Below are 26,223 nucleotides of genomic sequence, written 5' to 3'. Positions count from 1 at the left end.
CCAGGTGGTCACAAAGCACCGAGCTGATCTCCCTGTGCTATGTGGCTGCTTCCCACTACGTATCTGTTTCACATCTGGTAGTATATAAGAGTCCATGCCACTCTCTCACTTCATCCCAGCTTACGCTTCCCGTTGCCCGTGTCCTTAAGTCCATTCTCTATGCCTGCATCTTTATTTCTGTCCTGCCCCTAGGCTCTTCAGAAACATTTTTTTTTTTTTTAGATTCCATATATATGTGTTAGCATATGGTATTTGTTTTTCTCTGACTTACTTCACTCTATATGACAGATTCTAGGTCCATCCATCTCACTACAAGTAACTCAATTTTGTTTCTTTTTATGGCTAAGTAATATTCCATTGTCTATATGGCCACATCTTCATTATCCATGCATCTGTCTATGGACACATAGGCTGCTTCCATCTCCTGGCTATTGTAAATAGAGCTGCAATGAACATTGTGGTACATGACTCTTTTTTTTTTTTTTTTTTTGTGAGGGAGAGAGAAAGTTTTATTGTCTAAAGCCACTAAGATTTAGGATTTGTTACAGCGGCTAACACTATTTGCCTTAACTAACAGAGATAATGTGTGTTTTTTTTTTTTTTTTACATCTTTATTGGAGTATAATTGCTTTAGAATGGTGTGTTAGTTTCTGCTTTATAACAAAGTGAATCAGTTATACATATGTTCCCATATCTCCTCCCTCTTGCGTCTCCCTCCCTCTCACCCTCCCTATCCCACCCCTCTAGGTGGTCACAAAGCACCGAGCTGATCTCCCTGTGCTATGCGGCTGCTTCCCACTAGCTGTCTATTTTACGTTTGATAGCGTATATATGTCCATGCCACTCTCTCGCTTTGTCACAGCTTACCTTTCCCCCTTCCCATTTCCTCAAGTCCATTCTCTAGTAGGTCTGTGTCTTTATTCCTGTCTTACCCCTAGGTTCTTCATGACATTTTTTTTTTCTTAAATTCCATATATATGTGTTAGCATACGGTATTTCTCTTTCTCTTTCTGACTTACTTCACTCTGTATGACAGACTCTAGGTCCATCCACCTCATTACAAATAGCTCAATTTCGTTTCTTTTTATGGCTGAGTAATAGTCCATTGTATATACGTGCCACATCTTCTTTATCCATTCATCCGATGATGGACGCTTAGGTTGTTTCCATCTCCAGGCTATTGTAAATAGAGCTGCAATGAACATTTTGGTACATGACTCTTATTGAATTATGGTTTTCTCAGGGTATATGCCCAGTAGTAGGATTGCTGGGTCATATGGTAGTTCTATTTGTAGTTTTTTAAGGAACCTCCATACTGTTCTCCATAGTGCCTGTACCAGTTCACATTCCCACCAGCAGTGCAAGAGTGTTCCTTTTCTCCACACCCTCTCCAGCATTTATTGCTTCTAGATTTTTTGATGATGGCCATTCTGACTGGTGTGAGATGATATCTCATTGTAGTTTTGATTTGCATTTCTCTAATGATGAATGATGTTGAGCATTCTTTCATGTGTTTGTTGGCAGTCTGTATATCTTCTTTGGAGAAATGTCTATTTAGGTCTTCTGACCATTTTGGATTGTTTTTTTTTTTTGTTTTTATATTAAGCTGCATGAGCTGCTTGTAAATTTTGGAGGTTAATCCTTTGTCAGTTGCTTCATTTGCAAATATTTTCTCCCATTCTGAGGGTTGTCTTTTCATCTTGTTTATGGTTTCCTTTGCTGTTACAAAAGCTTTTCAGGTTCATTAGGTCCGATTTGTTTATTTTTGTTTTTATTTCCATTTCTCTAGGAGGTGGGTCATAAAGGATCTTGCTGTGATTTATTTCATACAGTGTTCTGCCTAAGGTTTCCTCTAAGAGTTTTATAGTGTCTGGCCTTATATTTAGATCTCTAATCCATTTTGAGTTTATTTTTGTGTATGGTGTTAGGGAGTGTTCTAGTTTCATTCTTTTACATGTAGCTGTCCAGTTTTCCCAGCACCATGTATTGAAGAGGCTGTCTTTTCTCCATTGTATATTCTTACCTCCTTTATCAAAGATACGGTGACTATATGTGCGTGGGTTTATCTCTGGGCTTTCTATCCTGTTCCATTGATCTATATTTCTGTTTTTGTGCCAGTACCATACTGTCTTGATTGCTGTAGCTTTGTAGTATAGTCTAAAGACAGGGAGCCTATTTCCTCCAGCTTGGTTTTTCTTTCTCAAGATTGCTTCGGCTATTCGGGGTCTTTCGTGTTTCCATACAAATTGTGAAACCTTTTATTCTAGTTCTGTGAATAATGCCATTGGTAGTTTGATAGGGATTGCATTGAATCTATAGATTGCTTTGGGTAGTAGAGTCATTTTCACAATATTGATTCTTCCAATCCAAGAACATGTTATATCTCTCCATCTGTTTGTATCATCTTTAATTTCTTTCATCAGTGTCTTATAGTTTTCTGCATACAGGTCTTTTTTCTCCTTAGGTAGGTTTATTCCTAGGTATTTTATTTTTTCTGTTGCAGTGGCAAATGGGAGTGTTTTCTTGATTTCAGTTTCAGATTTTTCATCATTAGTGTATAGGAATACAAGAGATATCTGTGCATTAACTTTGTATCCTGCTACTTTGCTAAATTTGTTGATTAGCTCTAGTAGTTTTCTCGTAGCATCTTTAGAATTCTCTATATAGTATCATGTCATCTGCAAACAGTGACAGTTTTACTTCTTCTTTTTTCCAAATTGGATTCATTTTATTTCTTTTTCTTCTCTGATCGCTGTGGCTAAAACTTCCAAAACTGTGTTGAATAATAGTGCTGAGAGTCGACAACCTTGTCTTGTTCCTGATCTTAGTGGTAATGGTTTCAGTTTTCCACCATTGAGAATGATGTTGGCTGTGGGTTTGTCATATATGGCCTTTATTATGTTGAGGTAAGTTCCCACTCTGCCTACTTTCTAGAGAGTTTTTATCGTAAATGGCTGTTGAATTTTGTTGAAAACTTACTCTGCATCTATTGAGATGATCATATCGTTTTTTCTCCTTCAGTTTGTTAGTATGGTTTATCACATTGATTTGTGTGTATTTTAGACTCCTTTCATTTCTGGGATAAACCCCACTTGATCATGGTGTATGATCCATTTAATGTGCTGTTGGATTCTGTTTGCTAATATTTTGTTGAGGATTTTTGCATCTATGTTCATTAGTGATATTGGCCTGTAGTTTTCTTTCTTTGTGACATCTTGGTCTAGTTTTGGTGTCAGGGTGATGGTGGCCTCGTAGAATGAGTTTGGGAGTGTTCCTCCATCTGCTATATTTTGGAGGAGTTTGAGAAGGATAGGTGTTAGCTCTTCTCTAAATGTTTGATAGAATTCGCCTGTGAAGCCATCTGGTCCTGGGCTTTTGTTTGCTGGAAGATTCTTTTTCACAGTCTCAATTTCAGTGCTTGTGAATGGTCTGTTTATATTTTCTGTTTCTTCCTGGTTCAGTCTTGGAAGGTTGTGCTTTTCTAAGAATTTGTCCATTTCTTCCAGGTTTTCCATTATATTGGCATATAGTTGCTTGTAGTAATCTGTCATGATCCTCTGTGTTTCTGCTGTGTCAGTTGTTACTTCTCCTTTTTCATGTCTAATTCTGTTGATTTGAGTCTACCCCCTTTTTTCTTGATGAGTCTGTCTAATGGTTTATCAATTTTGTTTATCTTCTCAAAGAGCAAGCTTTTAGTGTTATTGATCTTTGCTATTGTTTCCTTTGTTTCTGTTTATTATTATTTCTGATCTGATCTTTATGATTTCTTTACTTCTGTGGAGTTTTTTTTTCTTCTTTCTCTAATTGCTTTAGATGTAAGGTTATGTTGTTTATTTGAGATGTTTCTTGTTTCTTGAGGTAGGATTGTATTGCTATAATCTTCCCTCTTAGAACTGCTTTTGCTTCATCCCACAGGTTTTGGGTGGTTATGCTTTCATTGTCATTTGTTTCTAGGTATTTTTTAAATTTCCTCTTTGATTTCTTTAGTGATCTCTTGGTTATTAAGTAGTGTATTGTTTAGCCTCCATGTGTTTGTATTTTTTACAGATTTTTTTCTGTAATTGATATCTAGTCTCATAGCGTTGTGGTCAGAAAAGATACTTGATACTATTTCAATTTTCTTAAATTTATCAAGGCTTGATTTGTGACCCAAGATATCATCTATCTTGGAGAATGTTCCATGAGCACTTGAGAAGAAAGTGTATTCTGTTGTTTTAGATGGAATGTCCTATAAATACCAATTAAGTCCATCTTGTTTAGTGTATCATTTAAAGCTTTTGTTTCCTTATTTAATTTCATTTTGGATGATCTGTCCATTGGCGATAGCAGTGTGTTAAAGTCCCCTCCTCTGGGGATTTTCCCTTTTATAGCTGTTACCATTTGCCTCATGTATTGAGGTGCTCCTATGTTGGATGCATAAATATTTACAGTTGTTATATCTTTTTCTTAGATTGATCCATTGATAATTATGTAGTGTCCTTCTTTGTCTCTTGTAATAGTCATTATTTTAAAGTCTATTTTATCTGATATGAGAATTGCTACTCCAGCTTTCTTTTGATTTGCATTTGCATGGAATATCTTTTTTCATCCCCTCACTTTCAGTATGTTTGTGTCCGTAGGTCTGAAGTGGGTCTCTTGTAGACAGCACATATGCGGGTCTTGTTTTTGTTTCCATTCAGCCAGTCTGTGTCTTTTGGTTGGAGCATTTAATCCTTTTACATTTAAGGTAATTATTGATATGTATGTTCCTGTTACCATTTTCTTAATTGTTTTGGGTGTGCCATTGTAGTTCTTCTTCTTCTCTTGTGTTCCCTGCCTAGAGAATTTCCTTTAGCATTTGTTTTAAAGCTGTTTTGGTGATGCTGTGTTCTCTTAGCTTTTGCTTGTCTGTAGAGGTTTTAATTTCTCCATCGAATCTGAATGAGATCCTTGCTGTGTAGAGTAGTCTCGTTTGTAAGTTCTTCCCTTTCATTGCTTTAAAAATGTCTTGCTACTCCCTTCTGACTTGCAGAGTTTTTGCTGAAGGATCAGCTGTTAACCTTATGGAGATTCCCTTGTATGTTATTTCTTGTTTTTCCCTTGCTGCTTTTAATATTTTTTCTTTGTGTTTAATTTTTGATAGTTTGATTAATATGTGTCTTGGTGTGTTTCTCCTTGTATTTTTCCTGTATGGGACTCTCTGTGCTTCCTGAACTTGACCTTTTCCTATCCCATATTAGGGAAATTTTCAACTATAATCACTTCAAATATTTTCTCAGTCCCTTTCTTTTTCTCTTTTTCTTCTTTGCGACCCCAGTAATTCAAATGCTGGTGCAATTAATATTGTCCTGTAGGTCTCTAAGACTGTCCTCAATTCTTTTCATGCTTTTTTCTTTATTCTTTATTCTGCTCTATGGTAGTTATTTCCACTATTTTATCTTCCAGGTCACTTATCCGTTCTTCTGCCTCAGTAATTCTTCTATTGATCTATTCTAGAGAATTTTTAATTTCATTTATTGTGTTGTTCATCATTGTTTGTTTGTTCTTTAGTTCTTCTAGGTCCTTGTTAAATGTTTCTTGTATTTTCTTCATTCTATTTCCAAGATTCTGGATCATCTTTACTATCATTACTCTGAATTCTTTTTCAGGCCTATTTCTTCTTCATCTGTTTGGTCTAGTGGGATTTTACCTTGCTCTTTCACCTGCTATGTGTTTCTCTGTCTTCGCATTTTGCTTAACTTACTGTGTTTGGGGTCTCCTTTTCGCAGGCTGCAGGTTCGTAGTTCCTGTTGTTTTTGGTGTCTTCCTCCAGTGGCTAAGGTTGGTTCAGTGGGTTGTGTAGGCTTCCTGGTGGAGGAGACTAGTGCCTGTGTTCGGTGGATGAGACTGGATCTTATCTTTCTGCTGGGCAAAACCGCATCTGGTGGTGTGTTTTGGCATGTCTGTGACCTTTTTATGATTTTAGGCAGCTTTCTGCTAATGGGTGGGGTTGTATTCCTGTCTTGCTAGTTGTTTGGTGTAGGTGTCAAGCACTGTAGGTTGCTGGTCGTTGAGATGGTGATCTCTGGGAGAGCTTTTGCCGTTTGATATTACATGGAGCCAGGAGGTCTCTGGTAGACCAGTGTCTTGAACTCGGCTCTCCCACCTCAGAGGCACAGGCCTGACACCCGGCTGGAGCACCAATACCCTGTCAGTCACATGGCTCAGAAGAAAAGGGAGAAAAAAAGAAAGAAAGAAAGAAAATATAAAATAATAAAATAGCATAAAGTTATTAGAATAAAATATAATTATTAAAAAAGTTAAAAAGTTGTAAAAAAAAAAAGAGAGAAAAAAGGAAAAAAAGAAAGAAAGAAAGAAAGAAAAGAGCAACCAAACCAAAAACAATTCTACCAATCAGAACAAGTGCTAAAAGCTATGCTAAAAAATAAAAAAATAAAAAAAAAAATGGACAGACAGAACCCTAGGACAAATGGTAAAAGCAAAGCTATACAGGCAAAAGTCACACAAAGAAGCATGTACATATACACTCACAAAAAGAGAAAAAGGAAAAAAAAATATATATATATATATAAAAAGGAAGAGAGCAACCAAATCAATAAACAAATCTACCAATGATAATAAACTCTAAATACTAAACAAATATAAAGCATGACGTTGCAACAGCCTGAGGCCCGCTGTTTGTTCTCCTGGGGATGTTGTCCCTGCATCACGTGACCCTGGCAGTGGTGGGCTGCACAGGCTCTGGGGAGGGGAGGTGTGGATAGTGACCTGTGCTTGCACACAGGTTTCTTGGTGGGTGCAGCAGCAGCGTTTGCATTTCATGCCTGTCTGTGGTGTCCACGCTGATAGCCGTGGCTTTTGCACATCTCTGGAGCTTGTTTAGGCGGTGCTCTGAATCCCTTCTCTTCACGCACCCCGAAACAATGGTCTCTTGCCTCTTAGGCAGGTCCATACTTTTTCTTGGACACCCTCCTGGCTAGCTGTGGTGCACTAGCCCCATTCAGGCTGTGTTCACGCAGCCAACCCCAGTCCTCTCCCTGGGATCTGACCTCCGAAGCCCGAGCCTCAGCTCCCAGCCCCGACCCGTCCCAGCGGGTGAGCAGACAAACCTCTCAGCCTGGTGAGTTCTGGTCGGCACCGATCCCCTGTGCGGGAATCTTTCCGCTTTGCCCTCTGCACCCTTATTGCTGCATGGCTCCAAAGCTTCCCCACCAGCACCCACCCTGTCTCTGCCAGTGAAGGGGCTTTGTAGTGTGTGGAAACTTTTCCTCCTTCACAGCTCCTTCCCAGAGGTGCAGGTCCTGTCCCTATTGTTTTTGTCTCTGTTTTTTTTTTTTTTTCTTTTGCCTTACGCAGGTACATGGGGAGTTTTTTGACTTTTGGGAAGTCTGAGGTCTTCTGCCAGCATTCAGTAGGTGTTCTGTAGGAGTTGTTCCACATATAGTTTTATTTCTGATGTATTTGTGTGGAGGAAGGTGATTTCCACATCTTACTCTTCTGCCATCTTGAAGGTCTCTTAAGACATGTTTTTAATTGATAATGGAATATCTGTTTTGTAAAATTTGTATTTCTATAGGAGTGATATTAAATCTATTCATCTTGAATTCAGCATTCCATAGAGTTTCAGTGGTGAATAAAAATTCAGAAAGCACATTAATTGTAAAACTGAGGTGCATTTCTCAAGATTTAGCACTCTAACCTTACTTAGGATGGAACCAATTTTATTTTTTAGTGAAAGGTTTTCGGTTTTTAGCAGTCAGCGTTACGTTAAACTGACTGCCAGAGCTTCTCTAATGCTGGTTTTGCTGTTGTGTTAGTGAGAGCAGTATGACAACAATAGACTCTTGAAATAGAGAGAGAATTATTAGTATTCACATCACATTGAACTGAAAGCATCTTGACCTGGAACAGAAAAATGATTGACTTGTTTTATATCAGAAAATTTAGACTTTTAATGAACTAAACCAAATGGGGAAAATTGTCTAGTACTTTCAGTTTAGATTATTAGCTATATCATTCTTTTTATTCATGAGTTCAAAAGTGTTTATTTCAGTAACGTAAGTACCTTAGACAATGATAGGATAAGTAGCACATTTGGTTTCCCCAAACTTATGATGATTATAGTAAACCTATGTACAAGTTAGTACCTTTACATATCATTTCTTCATCACAGTTTATTGTTTCAAATAGATACAAAATAATGGAATTTGTTAGCGTATTAAATAATTTCCAACTATATTGGGCGAGTACAGAAACGGGTTAAAGAAAATGTTGTGAGACCATATGATTCTTATTGTTTCCCCTTATGGAAGTATTGTCTAAAAGATTTGAAATGGTATAGGAAGAATGTCTGGTTATGTATAAATAGAAGTTTTTCATGCAAAGTCCTTCTAAGCTTTATGCCTATGCAGCTCACCTTGCCTCTTTCTTCAAATGAATTTGCTAGTTGATTGATTAAAATTCAGATGAATATTATGTTTTACAAATCAAATAATTATAGCATCTCATGATTGTATTTATCTTACATCTCATTTAATTTGAATTATGGTATTTTTCCTATCAAAATGTGTTTTCTTATAATAAAAACATGGGAGTTCTCTGGTTGGGTGTTTAGAAATTTTATAAACTGTGGTTATTAAAATGAATCTTGGTAATTTAGATAATTTTCTTCTGCTTTGATAACTTTGAAACTTTTAGTATTATATCTAACCCTTTAGAGTTTCTGGAAATATAGGTAAATGTGCATGGAATTCTTTTTTAAAATGTATGATTTAGCTTCAAGCACAAGTGTGAGTGCCTAAGTTCTATCCTATGTCAACTTCTTTGAGATTAAAACAAGATTTTTCTTCATATGGTAACATCTACTTAGACTTTTCATTAAACATATTTGAAAGCAATGAATATTATAGGGTAGAAAAAATGAATGAATTATAGTTTCTACTGCTTCTTAGTCTCTGAGATTTGTGGGATTTATGGAATATTTTTGAAATAAATTTCCTTTCCAATATTACGTACTATATCTTTTTACTGTAAAGCAGATAGTTACTATCTGTCGCCTTTTAAGACTTACAGTGTTCTAGGCACTAAGTGCTTTAACACATTGTTAATTAATTCCCACAACAATTCTATTATATAAAGGAAGAAGCCGAGATTTAGAGCTTTAACCTTTCTCTAGGTTACTCAGATGTAGTGGGTGTTGGAGCTAGAATTCAAACCCATTTTGCATGATGCCAAATACGTCTTGGTAATAGAATGTGGTTAAAACAAACCATTACGTTTGGAAATGTGAACTTCTTATCAGGTATAAAGTTGACTTTAAGATTCTCTCATATTGTATTAATCCTTCTCTAATAGTCTCACTCTTTTTGAATTTTTACTAGAGTATGATGTGTGTGTGATGGCATGGTATGGAATATGTGGCTGACATATACCATCCAGTGGTCTACTGTCTCTTACTGTTCTTCTTCATTCAGCTAGTTAATTATGTAGATAATCAGCTGAAATTTTGTTTATTATGTTCTCTTGATATTAAATTATTTTGTAACAGAACCCAAGCATACTGAAATAAATTGAACTTAAAACACCCAAATTTTCCAACTCATAAGCTCGGAAGATCAAGGATATTATAGGTCCAAAATGTTTTCTAAACTCTGGTTATTGACAGGTTTTTTTTGAAACAAATATTCAGATAATCCTTAAGCTTAATTAGTTCATTCTTGATTTTACCTCAGGGTAATTGGGAATGTGTCCTCTGTCTCTCAGTAAACTATAATTTTATGTTTATTCTTGAATTATCATTGTTCCTCATTATAAAATCATTGTTAAATTCTTATGGCTAAAGGAATTCATTGGTACAGCTAGGCAACCAGACAGCTACCATAAACAGCTTTCTTCTGCCATCTCCCAGTTGGAAAATCATAGAAGATGATCCTGGTTTGCCTGGCTTAGGTCATATGGCATCCCTTGTACCATTATCTGTGGCACGATATATTGAGATTGGGCCAACTTGATTATAGGCTTATCCCTAAGGTCAGGATGTCTTCTGTGACTAGAAAACAAAGAAAAGGATGACCACCATTACCCATTTATTGACTACATAATATGTGCCTATTTTTTGCCAACATTTTAGAGCTTGGCTCAGTAATAATCAATAAAATAGTTCATTGACTCCAGTGGATAATCTGGGGCTCAGAGAGTTGTAGAGCCTTCTCTTCTCTCCACTAACACTAGAGACTACATTACTCTTCCTTAGTGCAAAGAAAGAAATGGCTAAATAAATGTATAAAATGTATTAAAAGTGTGCATTATATGTGTGTAAAAAAGAATTAACTGTATTATTAAGTGATAAAGCCTTCAAAGTAATACATTTATTGTCTTGTTTATCTTAATCATTATTTCTTTACCTTAGCTGAGGGATGCTATTATAATCATTTACAATATTTGTTAGTGTGTAAAATAAGCAACTTACTGCCTTATACAGCTAGCTACTGTTCAATCCCAAACCTGAATTCCTTTTTTTAATATTCTCTTTTTTTATATTTACTTATTTATTTTTTGGATGCGTTGGGTCTTAATTGTGGCATGCAGGATCTTTCATTGTGGAGAGTGGGCTCTTCAGTGCAGTGCACAGGCTTCTCTCTAGTTGTGATGCACGGGCTCCAGAGTATGTGGGCTCAGTAGTTGTGGCACACGGGCTTAGTTGCCTCGCGGCATGTGGGATCTTAGTTCCCTGACCAGGGACTGAACCGGTGTCCAGTGCATTGCAAGACAGATTCTTAACCATTGGACCACCAACAAAGTCTCCAGCCAAACCTGAATTCTAACCTTCTAATTCCAAAGAATATTACACATCTCTCCCAATGATATGCCTTGCTTTTTATATATTTTAAGCCACATGGTAGCTATTTTATATACACTGTAGTTGGTTGTAACTGTTTTTCTCATACCTGAGTGATGGCCATCTGCTTCCAGTTTTTATGCTTTATTTTCAGTCATTGACTATGTTGTAGTTGTGAACATATGTTTGTTTTTTAGTTATTCACTTAATACATATTTATTGAGTACTTGCTATATATATATATATATATATATATTTATATGTATATATACACACACAAACATACCCAATATATACTTTTTTTTTTTTTTTTTTTTGGTACGTGGGCCCCTCTCACTGTTGTGGCCTCTCCCGTTGCGGAGCACACGCTCTGTTCGCGCAGGCTCAGCGGCCATGGCTCACAGGCCCAGCTGCTCCACGGCATGTGGGATCTTCCCGGACGGGGGCACGAAGCTGTGTCCCCTGCATCGGCAGGCGGACTCTCAACTACTGCGCCACCAGGGAAGCCCCCAATATATACTTTTATAAAATAAATTATTATTTTGTATTGTATTATTCAAGACACTGGATTTTTCCAACAGAGGGGTGGTTTTCTTGCAGGCAAAGAGATCACTTGCTGGTAGTATTTACAGGAGGATCTTTTTTTGTTGAGCATATCTTTTGCATATATTGTATTGTAATATCCTTATATTTATCTGTAGGTTTATAAGCATGCACAGATATAATATTATACAAATAAAGTATTATTTACAATATGGGAAAAGCTAAATAAAGTTTGAATTAGAACTTGGTAGGAAAGATGGTGCTTGAGCAGATGGTTTTGTTAGTAAACTGGTTGCTGTTTTTTTTTTTTTTTTTACAGAAATGATATAAGCTTATTTTAGAAAGTTTGCAAAATACACCTAAGAAAAAATAATGAAATAAAAATAACCTGTAATCTCAAAAATAAATCACTGATAAAAATTTTGATATCTATTTCTAATTTCTTTTGCAGATATATATCCATATCTGTTTATATAAACATATTTGTTTAAATAAACAATATGAGCTATGCTATACACTTTGATTTGACTGTTATTCATGATAGACTTTTGAACATTTATTTCAGTTTTCCCTCCATTATAAAAAGCCTTGCGGGACTTCCCTGCTGGTCCAGTGGTTAAGGCTCCATGCTCCCAATGTAGGGGGCCTGGGTTTGATCCCTGGGCAGGGAACTAGATCCTACATGCATGCCGCAACTAAGAGTTCACATGCCGCAACTAAGAGTCCTCATGCCACAACCAAAGACCCTGCATGATGCAACGAAGATCTCGCATGCTACGCTGAAGATCCCACGTGCCACAGTGAAGATCCCATGTGCTGTGACTAAGACCTGGCACAGCCAAATAAATAAATAAACATTTTAAAAACCTTGCAATGAATATGCTTATTTCTTCTCTAGGAGTACATTTTTGATCCCCTGCATAAATTTCTAGAAGTGAAGTTTCTTGATTTAGGGGCATACAGAGTATTCAGGAGAATATAACATACTGACAAATCGAAGATTACTAATCCAAAAGGTTGATCTGGTTAGTAATGACTAATCTAAACCTCACAATCATATTTCAGCTAGTTAAATCTGTTTTTTTTTTTAATGAGATGTACATACTGATTAATCCTTAGCACTATCTCTAAAAGTGTTAGCACTCTCTCTGTACTCTCATCCCCAGCTTAGAAGAGTTGTCATATGTAGATGATAAAAGTAGATTATTAGATGACAGAATACAGATTTTGTGAACCAAAATTTAAGGACTATGCTTTTCCAAAAACACAAATTTAGAAAAAGCAAGATAACATCTGTTATTCTTTTCAGGCTGATCAGTTGATGTTCGCTTTGCATTTCGTTCGAGGCATGCATCCTGAACTTTTTCAAGAAAATGTAAGTGGAAGGAAAGGAGAAAATTATTTAAAAAGTTGCATAGAAATCTGGTAATGGGCGGACTTATGGTTAGATTAGAAGTTACTTAAGGCTAGAAATTACATGTCAATCTATTTTTTACTTAGTTAGAAGTTTATTGTAAGATGCTGATTTACAGTTCTACTCTCGTTTGGGTGAGCCCAATATTCTGAAGCAATGGTAAGGCAGGGAAAGAACTCTAACTTACCATGCTACCTAGATTTTTCTGAACACAAGTCCACTTTTCCAGGGCACCAGAAGAGTCAGCCTTCTTATTTCCCTCGTCTAAGCAGTGGAACTGATGAATATAAAAAAGTTAAACAATATGGGTATGCCACTACATTATTTATTACCTCCACTGACTTGCTCAGAGTCAGCAGATGAAGCAAGAGGGTGGGCAGTTCTCAGAAGCCTTCTTTGAGCCTGTAGGTTTATGTTAATATTTTAATGTATAATTTATCTTTTTCTGTCTGTGACTTCATTTCTGGTCTACCATATAACCCCCTCTCAAACTTGAAAAGAATTTCCTTCAAGATAGAACTAAGTAATCCATCTCTGACCTGCTTCTAATATTAAAAAAATTATTTGTAAGTGATTTTTCTCATTATTATGCCATTATCATTAAAGTGAGCATTCAGTAGCCAGGGTGGCAGCAAATAGTATATATGGACAGTGCACTTTGACCTAGTAACCTTTAACTCTCTATGGTCAGATTGTAACTATGCTCTGGGTTCCCCTCATTTGAATAGTTAAAAGAAGGCATACCATTCCATGTGACTGTTTTCTCTTTTTCTCTAACTCCACATGCTCTGGCTGACTTGTATAGTTTCTTCCAAATTTAACTTGACTCTTTTTATTTACACTATTTACTTTGATGCCTTTCCCTCCTCCTGTATGTTTTTCACCATGCTCAGTATGTTCTGCTGTATAAGACTTAATTTTCCCTAGTTTTCCCTCCTGGAGTATAAATAAATTATCATTGGGAAGGAGAACAGTTTTATTTGACTCGCATAAAGTAGTACTGATAATTTGTATTTTATTTATTTGTGACTATATAACTTCAGTAGGAAGAATGAGTGGTCAGAGTGGGTGGAGGCAGGAAGTATGTTGCTTTGATAATTTTTCCATATGGCTCTCAAATTTTAATATGTCCTGGCTTTATTTGCTGGCCAATGTGTAACAAATAATATGGTAGTGCCCATAATTATCTGAATGGGTAACCCAGAGTGAAGACATAGATTTTCTAAGAGCTCTAGATTCTGTAACACTTGATCAATTTTGATTCCATGGGTTTTTTTTAAAAAAAGGAGTAATGGCAGTCTTCTCCCAATATGTTGGAAAAGATAAGTTAATGGTAGTACTTTTCTCTATTTTTCCCAATATACACAATTTTTAAACTTTGTATGCATCTTACTGCTTATCTATTAGTGAGGAGTAGTATATAATAGGAAAAATTAAAGGTAGTGACAAATGCTAATTGAATAAGACATTTAAATTTTTAGATGTTGAGACTCACATGTATAATGTAGTTCTATTTTTTTTTCCCTATTTTTCCCAATATACACAATTTTTAAACTTTGTATGCACCTTACTGCTTATCTATTAGTGAGGAGTAGTATATAATAGGAAAAATAAAAGGTAGTGACAAATGCTAATTGAATAAGACATTTAAATTTTTAGATGTTGAGACTCACATGTATAATGTAGTTCTATTTTTTTTTCCCTATTTTTCCCAATATACACAATTTTTAAACTTTGTATGCACCTTACTGCTTATCTATTAGTGAGGAGTAGTATATAATAGGAAAAATAAAAGGTAGTGACAAATGCTAATTGAATAAGACATTTAAATTTTTAGATGTTGAGACTCACATGTATAATGTAGTTCTATTTTTTTTTTTTTTTTTTTTTTTTTTTTGGTTTTCTGGGCCTTTTCCTTTTTTTGCCTCTCACATTGCGGAGCACAGGCTCCGGACACGCAGGCTCAGTGGCCACGGCTCACGGGCCCAGCCGCTCCACGGCATGTGGGATCTTCCTGGACTGGGGAATGAACCCGTGTCCCCTGCATCAGCAGGCGGACTCTCAACCACTGCGCCACCAGGGAAGCCCTGTAGTTCTATTTTTGTCTTAAAATTATTCTACTAGATTTTGTTTTAATGTTTTATGTTGGTATGGTACATGAACTCATTCTTATGTTAATGTCGTAGAGTGGGAAGGTATGAAAGGAGTTTTATTTTTTTCCATGTTTTTAGAAAGCTAAATTGTAAGCTGTCTTATGGGGAAATTTAAAAAGATTTGTTAAATGGTTAGAATATTTTTTGTGTTTCTCATATTTTTATTTAATAGGAATGGGATACATTTACAGGTGTGGTTGTTGGAGACATGTTGCGGAAAGCTGTAAGTTAGAATAACAAAATTATTATTTCACTCTTAGTGAAAATAACTCTGGCTTTGATTTCATGAAATATAATTTGCTTGAGAGAAGTTTTAAATTACTGTTGAAATTATATTTTAATTAGAGGACTATATCTTTGCCTCTATTGCCCTAATAGAAAATGGACCTATATGTGTTTTTTTGTCCTTGAGGACATGTATTATTCTGAGAATATTAATTAAATATAAGAAATTAATATGGTTTCTTTTTTTCAGTGTATATATATTTGGTTCCAAGAACACTTTTGTAATTTGAAGAAGATCAAACCTCGTAACATAACTAGGAAAATTTTCTTATATAAGTAAAGTTAAAAATTACTTCATTTAACTTTTGACAACTTTATTCAAATTTCGCTTTTTCTCTAGTAATTTTCTATTTAAACATGTAATGGATAATATTATTCTTCAAAGCAACCTATCCAAACTGTAATGCGAAACCTAGATTATATCTGACATGCAAAATATAATTAAAAATAATATAATTCTATGGAAGTTTCTTATTACATTTGAGTTTTTCTGAAGTTTTACAAAAGATTAAGCCCTATGAAAATGAATGTAACATTTGTCTAAATGTTTACCAGTACCTGACGTTATGTAGAATTTTACCATATTGACTTGTAAAATAGATAAAAATTAAAGAATACATAGAATGAGTTTTTTTCAAAATAGTGTTCATAAAATTAGCTGGTCAATTTTTAATTTTTTTGAAGTCTGAGTTTTACCAGATATACTAAAGAAAATAATTGCTCTTATTAAAAAGGACTCTCAACAAAGAATACGTGATCAACTTCCATCTTGGATTGATCAGGAAAGAAGCTGGGCAGTGGCAACATTAAAGGTATTCCTCTTCTACTATGAGAGATTTATTTTTTTTAGTATTTGAGTTATTTCTGTTTATATTTTTATGTGCTACTTATTCATACTCAGTGTTGATATTTTTGTGAAAATGATGTAAAATCCCTGGGTAAAAGAATATCCAAGAATTATTCTGATTAGTCCTTTAAACAATTTTAATAGAATGCAAAAAATCAATATTATGAAAAATAGTGAGAATTTGAAGAGATTTCTGGATTATTGGGCAGGACCTCTGAACTATTTCATGAACTCCTAATGGCAAACTTAATAATAACATGATACAGTTAAAATTGTTTGAACAATTGATCTACTGAGAGGTTACACTTGGAAAAGAATCTTAACTGTGTTAACCTAAAAATTATAATGATGGGGCTTCCCTGGTGGCGCAGTGGTTGAGAGTCTGCCTGCCGATACAGGGGACACGGGTTCGTGCCCCGGTCCGGGAAGATCCCACATGCCGTGGAGCGGCTGGGTCCATGAGCCATGGCCGCTGAGCCTGTGTGTCTGGAGCCTGTGCTCCGCAACAGGAGAGGCCACAACAGTGAGAGGCCCACATACCGGAAAAAAAAAAAAAAAAAAAAATTATAATGATGCTTTTTTTCACATACTAATTTCTTGTTAAGTAAAGAAATGCAAAACATTTAGGAAAGGGGGGCTTTCCTATTCAGAGAAAGTTTATAATATACATTAGTGTTTTATTATCATTTTAGTTTATAAAACATTTTCAAATGAATTATCTTATTCAATTATCACACAAACCTTAAGAGGGAGGTATTATTAACTTTCTTTTTACAGATGAGAAATAAGAATCAGTGCAGCGAGTTGCAAAATGCATGAACCTATTTTCTTTTCAATTTCATACATATTTTTGAGGAACTGTTATGTGCCAAGCATCATGTTGAATACTTCAGATGCATTACTTATTTTATTATCACAATGACCTATTGAAGAAGTCATAATTATGCCTGTTTTTGAGAAGAGCAAACTGAGGTGTAGACAGGTTAAATAATTTATCCCATATCAAATAGCTGGGAAGTTTTGGAACTATGATTTTAATTAAGGCATTCTGACACCACATTCCTACATGCCTTTGATATGTAGGTTTTCCAAATATAGTGTCTTTTTCCTCTCTTTCTCTCCTTCCTTCTTTCCCCTCCCCACAGTTTCTTCCCCTGGTATGACTTGGGCAGTGAGGATGGGGGCATGGGGAAGAAAAAGCCTAACTCCCAACAGTTCTGTCTGTGTTCTTTACTCAGGCTAAAGTGTTGTTTTTGTGGGGAATGAAAGACAAATATACTTCTCTCAAAATCTGTAACATATGTTTCCATTCTTCCTTTCCTTTCCCTGCTTTTCTTCACAACTATTCTAATGGTACAGTAGCACATGGTTAAAACGGTAGGAGTAGCCAGCAGTTATTGATGACTTACTATGTTCAAGGTATGCAGAATTTGAAAGTGGATCATCTCATTAGATATTTTCAACATTGTGAGGGAGCTACTGTTATTGTCCTCATTTAACAGATAAAGAAACTAAGGCCCAGAGTGATATAGTCACTTATTTATGGTCACTGAGAAAGTATAGAGTCAAGATTTGAAACTGGGCATATTTTTGCACTCTAACATGGAACTCCATTCTGGCAATGGTTAAAATTTGCACATGGTTTTAATGAAAGTATTCTTTTCTCCACAAGGTGGAGATAGGTACAAATGTTTTTACATAGAGAAAAGATTTGTTAATTTGCAGTATTGATTTAGTACTACTTTGGAAATATTTGCTTTTATTTAATTCTGGATTAGATAAGTCTGCCATACTGTTTCTGATCTAGAAGTGATTAAATAAGCCAACACGAATTAGAAAACAAATGGTAAATATCAATAATTGGTTTCCACTTACTTTTTTTAGTGTGTGTGTGTATTTAGTATGGATGTATGTATGTGTATTTATATTTGCTTGTAGCTCAGTATATATGTTTATTTTTATTTTTTAGATTGTTCTCCCCAGTCTTTATCAGACCCTCTGTTTTGAAGATGTAGCTTTGTGGCATACTTATTATCATAATTCAATGTGTGAGCAAGAGTTTCCATCTATTCTTGCAAAGAAAGTTTCCTTATTTCAGCAGGTAAATTGTCTAAACGCGTAAATGTATTTAATGTTTCTGTTGTCACTCAGAAGCCGTTTAAATAAAAGCTTTGCCTTTAGGGTGTCACATAACCTTAATGGGCATATGTGGGAAAAGGCTTTCTGCTTTTGCCACCTTGTCCAGACAGTGAAATCATTGGCAACGTTTCTGGGTAGAGTGTCTCCCACTGTAGCTTTTCTTACTTCCTCTGCCTCTGACCCAAGGGGGATTTCTCAATAGAGAACACGTCTTACCGAAATAAGTTTAAGTATAGATTGTACAGGTTCTTCACTCTTTTCCCAGGGTTCTCTCTAAGGAAAAGACCTTATGGTGAGGAACAGGGAACTTTTTTTTTCCATTTTGTTTTGAAATATAATGATGAAACCTACTGGTGGGTTCCACTTAGTCTTTTGGCTAGACCAAAGTCTTAGGTTGGAGAGGACACAGGAGTTGACACTCCAGGAAATGACCCTTCCATTTATATTTCTTAACTAGGCTGCTGGCTGTGCTTCTGCCCCTTGTTGAATTCTGTTTCACCAAGTGTGTTTAAAAACAATGAAAAAAAAAAAAAAAAAACTGAGAAAAACTTCATTTGAAAACTTAAACATCTAGGAACAGATAGATATGATTCAGCATAAAATTGGTAGTTTGAAAATTTTGGTTAAGAGTTTTATGCTTCTGCACTGCTGTCACCAAGAATGCTTTACCTACATACCCTTATTTTCACCGGCCATTGGGCCCTTTATTAGTTCCTGAAGACATAGCTAACGCTATGACCCTTACATGCTGATGTTTACTTTTGATGGTAGATCTGATGAATTTTAGTAATATTTTGGCTATTAAAGACGTGTCTTTTTATATACCTATTGTGACAGTTTTAGGCATAGTAAATATTGTGGTAAACATTTGTTTGATTTAACATTAACTATTGTTTAGTTACAGCTGTTATAGGAACTTTATTATTTAAAAATACTCTGTACTTTATTTTAAGGTTCTTGTGGTACAGGCTCTCAGACCAGACAGATTGCAAAGTGCCATGACTCTATTTGCATGTAAAACTCTGGGTAAGTACACTTCTTTTCTAGAACTAGACCAGTGACCTGAAGTATGTGTTTTTAATTTACATTTTATTCTATGCTGACCTTAGTTTAGAAAGATTATACATTTTTTCCCCTTTATCGTACTTATCTTACAATCTCTACCTGTTTTTTTTGGTTTTTTGTTTTTATTTTGGCCACTCCACGGGGCATGTGGGATCTTAGTTCCCCTACCAGGGATCAAACCCGCACCCCCTGCACTGGAAGCACGGAGTCTTAACCACTGGACCGCCAGGGAAGTCCCTTGAAGTAACCTTTTACTACCATTTTTTGAGAAAATAGAAGCAATAAGACAGAAAATATTTATTTCCCACTAACAGTTCTACCAGCTACCTATAATGGTACTCATACTCATTCTGCTTTCCCTTCTGTTACTCTGAATGAATGTCCTTGCTCCAATTAAAGGCCAGCCATTTGCTCTTTCCTTTTTCATTCCTGCCATTATCCCTTTTTCCTGAATCATCAATTTCACCTTCTTTACTGGATCCTTTCTGTTAGTATACAAACATATTTTAGTATCACCTGTCTTAAAAATGCTGCCCATGACCCTCTATCCCCTTTCTTTCATCCCATTTCTTTATTTTCTTCTACAACAAAACATCCTGAAAGTGTGTCCATAGTCAAAGACCACAGTAATCCATTTCCTCAACTCTTATTCTACCTTCAACTCATTCTATTTGTACTTCCTCCCTAAAGTTCCACAAGATTGCTCTTGTTAAGGTTAATGAGGTCTTCTTCCATATATCTATTTCCAATAGTGACTTCTGTGCTTTTATCTTACTTGATCTCTCAACAAAGTTGTCCATTTGTTCCTTCTTTAAACACTTTCCACTTTCTTCTCTTGATTATTATGTTTCCTCTTTCATTTCTCAATCCTTTTAGGATTTTCCTTTTCTCTTTCCTTTATTGGTTGCTTCTCTGTATGTTGGAGTATTTTTTCTTCCTTCTAAATGTTGGAATATTCTTCCTTCCACTGCAGTCTTGCCCTGGGTTCCCTTCTTTCATTATTATACATTCTTTCATGACCTCATTCAGTTCCTGACTTTAAATATCATTTGTAAATTACTGATTTTATATCTCTTATTTCTAACCCCAACCTCGCTGTGGAATTCTAGGATCATATATACAGATGCTCATTTGATGTTTTCTTATGAATGTCAGATGACCAATACAGAACTTTTGATTTGTCTGTATTAGGATCCACTCAGTTGCTCAAAACAAAAAACCCAGAAGTGATCCTTTCTCTCTTTTCGTTACTTCATATACCCAATCTACCAGCTAGTCCTTTTGGCTCCAACTCTAAAACTTACTCTGAATTCATTTACTTGGTGTCATTATTACCAACCTAATGCAAACCACCATCATCTCTCACCTCATTTACTGCCATAGCTTTGGCTCTATCTTCATAATGTGGAGAATCTAATTACTTCTCATACTTCCACTACCATCTACCACTTTTTTCAAGCCACCATTATATCAGGCTTTCTTTCTTTCCCACTTCCAGTTTATTCTCAGCATAGCAGCTAGAGTGTCTCTTGAAATGTAAGTTAGATCATATCACTTCTCCGTTCTAACTCTCTGATGGCACCTCATCTTTCTCAGAGTCCCTCCATTGTCTTACAGGGTCTTACCTCTTCTGGTCCTCTTCTTCCCCTCAGATCTCATCTCCTACCACTGTCACCCTTGCTCAATCTTTAACAACCACAGTAGCCTTTTTCCTGTTTTTCTAGTGCTGCAAGTTTGTTTCTGCAGTCTCAAGGCCTTTGCACTTGCTGTTCCTTCTTCCAGCAGATTTCCACCCCCAGTTATCACCCTTGCTTCTCTTCTCAATTGTCATCTTTTAAGTTAATACTTTCTCTGAGCACTGTCTATATAATAATGTACTCTTTCCTCAGCTCTCCATATCCTCCTTTGCCTTGTTTATTTTAACTATTATCACCATCTGACATATTGTTATTTACCTGTTTATTAATTTCCTTTTCCCCAACTAGAATATTAGCCACATGAGGGCACAAGCTTTGTTTTGTTCATGGTTGTGCCCCAGTGCCTTAAACAGCTTCTGGCGCATGGGCACTGTAAGTGTGTGTTAAATCAGAGACCGCTTTCCTCATCGGTCTCCCTGCCTCAGTTTGCGCTTCCTCTTCAGTCCATTCTCTCCAGAAGGCTGTGTGAGCTTTTAAAAACTTAAACCAAATCATCTCTCTTTTTTGCTTAACATTTCCAAAATCTTTTCAAAAAACACTTAGAATGAATTCCAGATTTATATATGATTGATGCTTGAACAGCATGGTTTTGAACTGTGCAGGTCCACTTTTATGCAGATTTTTTTCTAATAGTAAATACTACAGTACTACATGATCCACAGGTGGTTGAATCTGAATATGTGGGACTCCGGGTATGGAGGAACTGTGGATACAGAGGAACTACGGATACAGAAGGTCAACTCTAAGCTATGTTCAGATTTTTGCCTGTGGACGGTCAGTGTCCATAACCCCCCTGCATTATCTACGGGTCAACTGTATAAGCTTACAAAGCCCCACACAGTCTGGCCCCAACCTTCTTCTCTAACCTCATCTTGCTTCCTTCTTGTCTGCCACTGTGCCTTCGTGGGGAAAACAACCTTAGGGCTTTTGCACTGTTTGTTCTCTGTTTTTGTTTGTTTTTTCTTTTTTATTAATTGTTGGCTCCTCTATATCATTCAGATGTTAACGTTGCATTTTCAGAAAGGCCTTTCCGGGCCATTTAATCAGTACCAACACATCTACCTGCTTTAATTCTTTACCCATTTCTTAACACTAACTGATATATTTCTTGCTCATTTATATATATTTTTTGTCTGTTCCTATAACTCTAATGCAAGTTTAAGTAAAATGAGGCAATTTCAGAGAAGTTCTTAGGAGGCTATTCTTTTCTCACCCATGTAGTCTTTAAAAATATGCTCTTTGTGCCACATTGCACATGACCTTTCTTATTGAATTTGTAGTTTGACCCTCTGCCTACTCTCTGAAATACTTCTGTATTGTATTATTTCATCTCTAGGTTAAATGACATTTAAGGTTTAATGGCATAAGTGCAAACCTCATGATATGCACATATTCAAATGCTTTGAAAGTTTAATATACTTCTAAAATTATACTCTACCTATTTCTAAGCAAAAGCCATATATACTGGTATATGGCCTGATGACTTTGTATTTGGTCAAGTGGTTTATTAATACAGTTTTTATATAAAATTGGAGGTTTTACTGTATGAATAAGTTTTAAAAGTTCATATTGCTGGAAAATGACAAGCAAATTTTGGTTATCTTTTTAATCAAATTTTAGAGATTTGATTTCAAATGTAATTTCTCAAACATTATTCATATGGAAAGACTTTTATTAAGTTTTAGCAATCCTTTTTATAATCTATAAACTTTAAAATAGTAACTTATAAAGATGCATTTATGAAAGTAGTTTTGGTTTGAAGATTTAAGTTAGCAGAACATGCCTCAAAACTTTCAGGCATGCTGCTTTAATATAATCCTACAAATCAAGCCTTGTGTACTAACACAGTCTACTGCATTACTTTTTCAAAATAGCAGTTACCAGATGCAGATATTCTGACTTCTATAATTCTGATTTAATAATTATTCTGAGCACAATATTATGCTGTGTGTATTGAGGTACTCATGTTCACAGAAGATGGTGCAATAGCTGCAAGAACCAGTAACTTCTCAAAGGTTCTTCATCAAAAAGTCTTTTTGAGCCTTGAAACTTTCCTAGTTTTACATTCCTCTACTTCTCTTATCCATGCTAACATCCCATCCCATGATCTTTGCTTCCATAGCTCAATCTGTCCTGTGACATCTGTGTCTAAGAGAAAAGGAAGGACATAAGGAAATGTGTATTCATTTTCTATTGCTGCTGTAACAAATTGCCGCAAATTAGCAGCTTAGAACAATACCCATTTATTATCTCATAGTTCTATAGGTCAGAAGTCTGGTAGGCCCTCCTGGTTTCTCTGATCCAAGTTGCCCAAGGCTAAATAAATACAGGTGTTGGTCATTTGGACTCTTATTAGGAGGTTCTGGGAAGAATCCATTTCCAAACTCACTCAGCTGAATTTGCACCATGCAGTTGGACAATTGAGGTTCTTTTTGTCATTTTGAGTTCTTAGAAGTCTGCCTCAGTTTTTAGAAGCCTTTGCATTCTTTGATTGTATTTGTGGCCCCCTTCCTCCTTCTTTATAGCCACCAATGGCAGATTGATTTCTTCTTATGCTTCACATCTCTGACCGCCCCCTCTGCCTCATCTCTCCTGTTCTCTCTTCAGGCTGCATCTCTTTGACTTTAAGCTGGAGAAGTTTTTCTGCTTTCCAAGGCTCAAGTGATTAAATTGGCACACTTGGATAATATGGGATAATCTTATTTTAAGATCCACTACCTTAGTTACATCTACAAAGTCCTTTCACAGAAGTACCTAGGTTAGTGTTTGATTGAACAACCAAGGGGTAGGAATCTTGAAAGTGGTATCTTTAGAATTTTACTCTACCACAAAATGTTGGACATTTTTTGTTTGTTTCCAGGCTTGAGTATTATTGCATTTCTAAAGAGTATTTTCCCATTTAATTGGTTGATGTGTGTTAGATTAGATAGTGGTTGTCGATTTTCCTTCTTTTTATTGATATTTGTGTTACATTTTAAGAGTTGTCTTTTTTCTCTGATAAAGGAAAAGTAATTTTCTTATCAGTCTCTTTGTTAAGGAGGATGAGATGAATGAGGAAGAATGAATCAACTATACTTGCTAACTATAATAGTTTGATAGTATTTGCTGCTTTCTTTACTCAGATACCTAAAAAGTACAGGAGCAATATTCTTTCCTTTTTATGGGCTTCCCTGGTGGTGCGGTGGTTGAGAGTCCGCCTGCCGATGCAGGGGACATGGGTTCATGCCCCGGTCCGGGAAGATCCCACATGCCGCGGAGGGGCTGGGCCTGTGAGCCATGGCTGCTGAGCCTGTGCGTCCGGAGCCTGTACTCCGCAACTGGAGAGGCCACAGTAGTGAGAGGCCCACGTACCGCAATAAAACAAAACAAAACAAACAGAAAAACAAATATTCTTTCCTTTTTAAACTGCAAATTAGTTCTTTTTTATTATCTCAACATTTTGTCTGAGTAAAATAAAATACAATAAAGGTTAGAGTTATTTTGTTGACTTATTTTTAGTTCTTTTTTTCTTTTGAGAGAATTTATGTATTTTAACCGTCAAGGTCAAAATATAAGATCCCAGTGATTTACAAGTAGTTTTATGCTTTGATAATTCACAATGGGATGAACATTTTTGGCTCTTTAACTTTATTGAATAGCTTTGAATGATTGACACTGACAGTTCAAATGCTGTCATGAGTCAAAATTAGTTGGGTTTTAAAACCAGTGATTATATATAGACTAAGTTTACTTAAAGTGCAATGTGGATTTTACAGGAGTTTTGTGGGTGGAATGGCTAACATGCAATTCCCAGTAACATGAGTGTCACCTGTGTTATCTTAAACAGTAAACTGTTTCTCATGAGTTTTTTCTCTAAATCCAAAATGTTCCAATACTTTGAAATATTGTATAAATTGGATTAATGAATATATATTTATCTTCTGTGGGATTTTTTTTTAACATCTTTATTGGAGTATAATTGCTTTACAATGGTGTGTTAGTTTCTGCTTTACAACAAAAGGAATCAGTTATATATATACATATGTCCCCATATCTCTTCCCTCTTGTATCTCCCTCCCTCCCACCCTCCCTATCCCACCCTCCAGGTGGTCACAAAGCACCGAGCTGATCTCCCTGTGCTATGCGACTGCTTCCCACTAGCTATCTACCTTACGTTTGGTAGTGTATATATGTCCATGCCTCTCTCTCGCTTTGTCACAGCTTACCCTTCCCCCTCCCCATATCCTCAAGTCCGTTCTCTAGTAGGTCTGTGTCTTTATTCCTGTCTTACCCCTAGGTTCTTCATGACATTTTTTTTTCTTAAATTCCATATATATGTGTTAGCATACGGTATTTGTCTCTCTCTTTCTGACTTAACTTCACTCTGTATGACAGACTCTAGGTCTATCCACCTCATTACAAATAGCTCGATTTCGTTTCTTTTTATGGCTGAGTAATATTCCATTGTATATATGTGCCACATCTTCTTTATCCATTCATCCGATGATGGGCACTTAGGTTGTTTCCATCTCTGGGCTATTGTAAACAGAGCTGCAATGAACATTTTGGTACATGACTCTTTTTGAATTATGGTTTTCTCAGGGTATATGCCCAGTAGTGGGATTGCTGGGTCATATGGTAGTTGTATTGGTAGTTTTTTAAGGAACCTCCATACTGTTCTCCACAATGGCTGTATCAGTTTACATTCCCACCAACAGTGCAAGAGGGTTCCCTTTTCTCCACACTCTCTCCAGCATTTATTGTTTCTAGATTTTTTGATGATGGCCATTCTGACTGGTGTGAGATGATATCTCATTGTAGTTTTGATTTGCATTTCTCTAATGATGAATGATGTTGAGCATTCTTTCATGTGTTTGTTGGCAGTCTGTATATCTTCTTTGGAGAAATGTCTATTAGGTATTCTGCCCATTTTTCAATTGGGTTGTTTGTTTTTTTGTTATTAAGCTGCATGAGCTGCTTATAAATTTTGGAGATTAATCCTTTGTCAGTTGCTTCATTTGCAAATATTTTCTCCCATTCTGAGGGTTGTCTTTTGGTCTTGTTTATGGTTTCCTTTGCTGTGCAAAAGCTTTGAAGTTTCATTAGGTCCCATTTGTTTACTTTTGTTTTTATTTCCATTTCTCTAGGAGGTGGGTCAAAAAGGATCTTGCTGTGATTTATGTCATAGAGTGTTCTGCTTATCTTTTGCTCCAAGAGTTTTATAGATTTTAACGTTAGAAATAATAATTGAATTTATGCTTGGCTCTGTATACAAAATGGTGAGC

At 35.9% G+C, this 26,223-nt stretch overlaps 1 protein-coding gene across 1 annotated transcript in view; it reads left to right on the top strand.

The window, feature by feature from the left end:
* The window catches only part of DYNC2H1 (dynein cytoplasmic 2 heavy chain 1), a 373,792-nt gene that overhangs the window by 190,285 nt on the left and 157,284 nt on the right, over positions 1–26,223 (top strand). The window contains exons 71-75 of the mRNA XM_027095669.1: positions 12,669–12,734; positions 15,099–15,149; positions 15,946–16,023; positions 18,028–18,159; positions 19,151–19,223. Coding sequence (XP_026951470.1) covers positions 12,669–12,734; positions 15,099–15,149; positions 15,946–16,023; positions 18,028–18,159; positions 19,151–19,223 — 400 coding nt within the window. The remainder of the gene's footprint in view (positions 1–12,668; positions 12,735–15,098; positions 15,150–15,945; positions 16,024–18,027; positions 18,160–19,150; positions 19,224–26,223) is intronic.

Source organism: Aethalodelphis obliquidens, unplaced genomic scaffold, assembly GCF_003676395.1.
Source record: "Aethalodelphis obliquidens isolate GAN/ISIS:26980383/991018 unplaced genomic scaffold, ASM367639v1 scaffold93, whole genome shotgun sequence".
In the NCBI taxonomy this organism is placed as follows: domain Eukaryota; kingdom Metazoa; phylum Chordata; class Mammalia; order Artiodactyla; family Delphinidae; genus Aethalodelphis; species Aethalodelphis obliquidens.
Note: the sequence above shows the minus strand (reverse complement) of the source record. Positions and strands in the feature narration are given on the sequence as shown.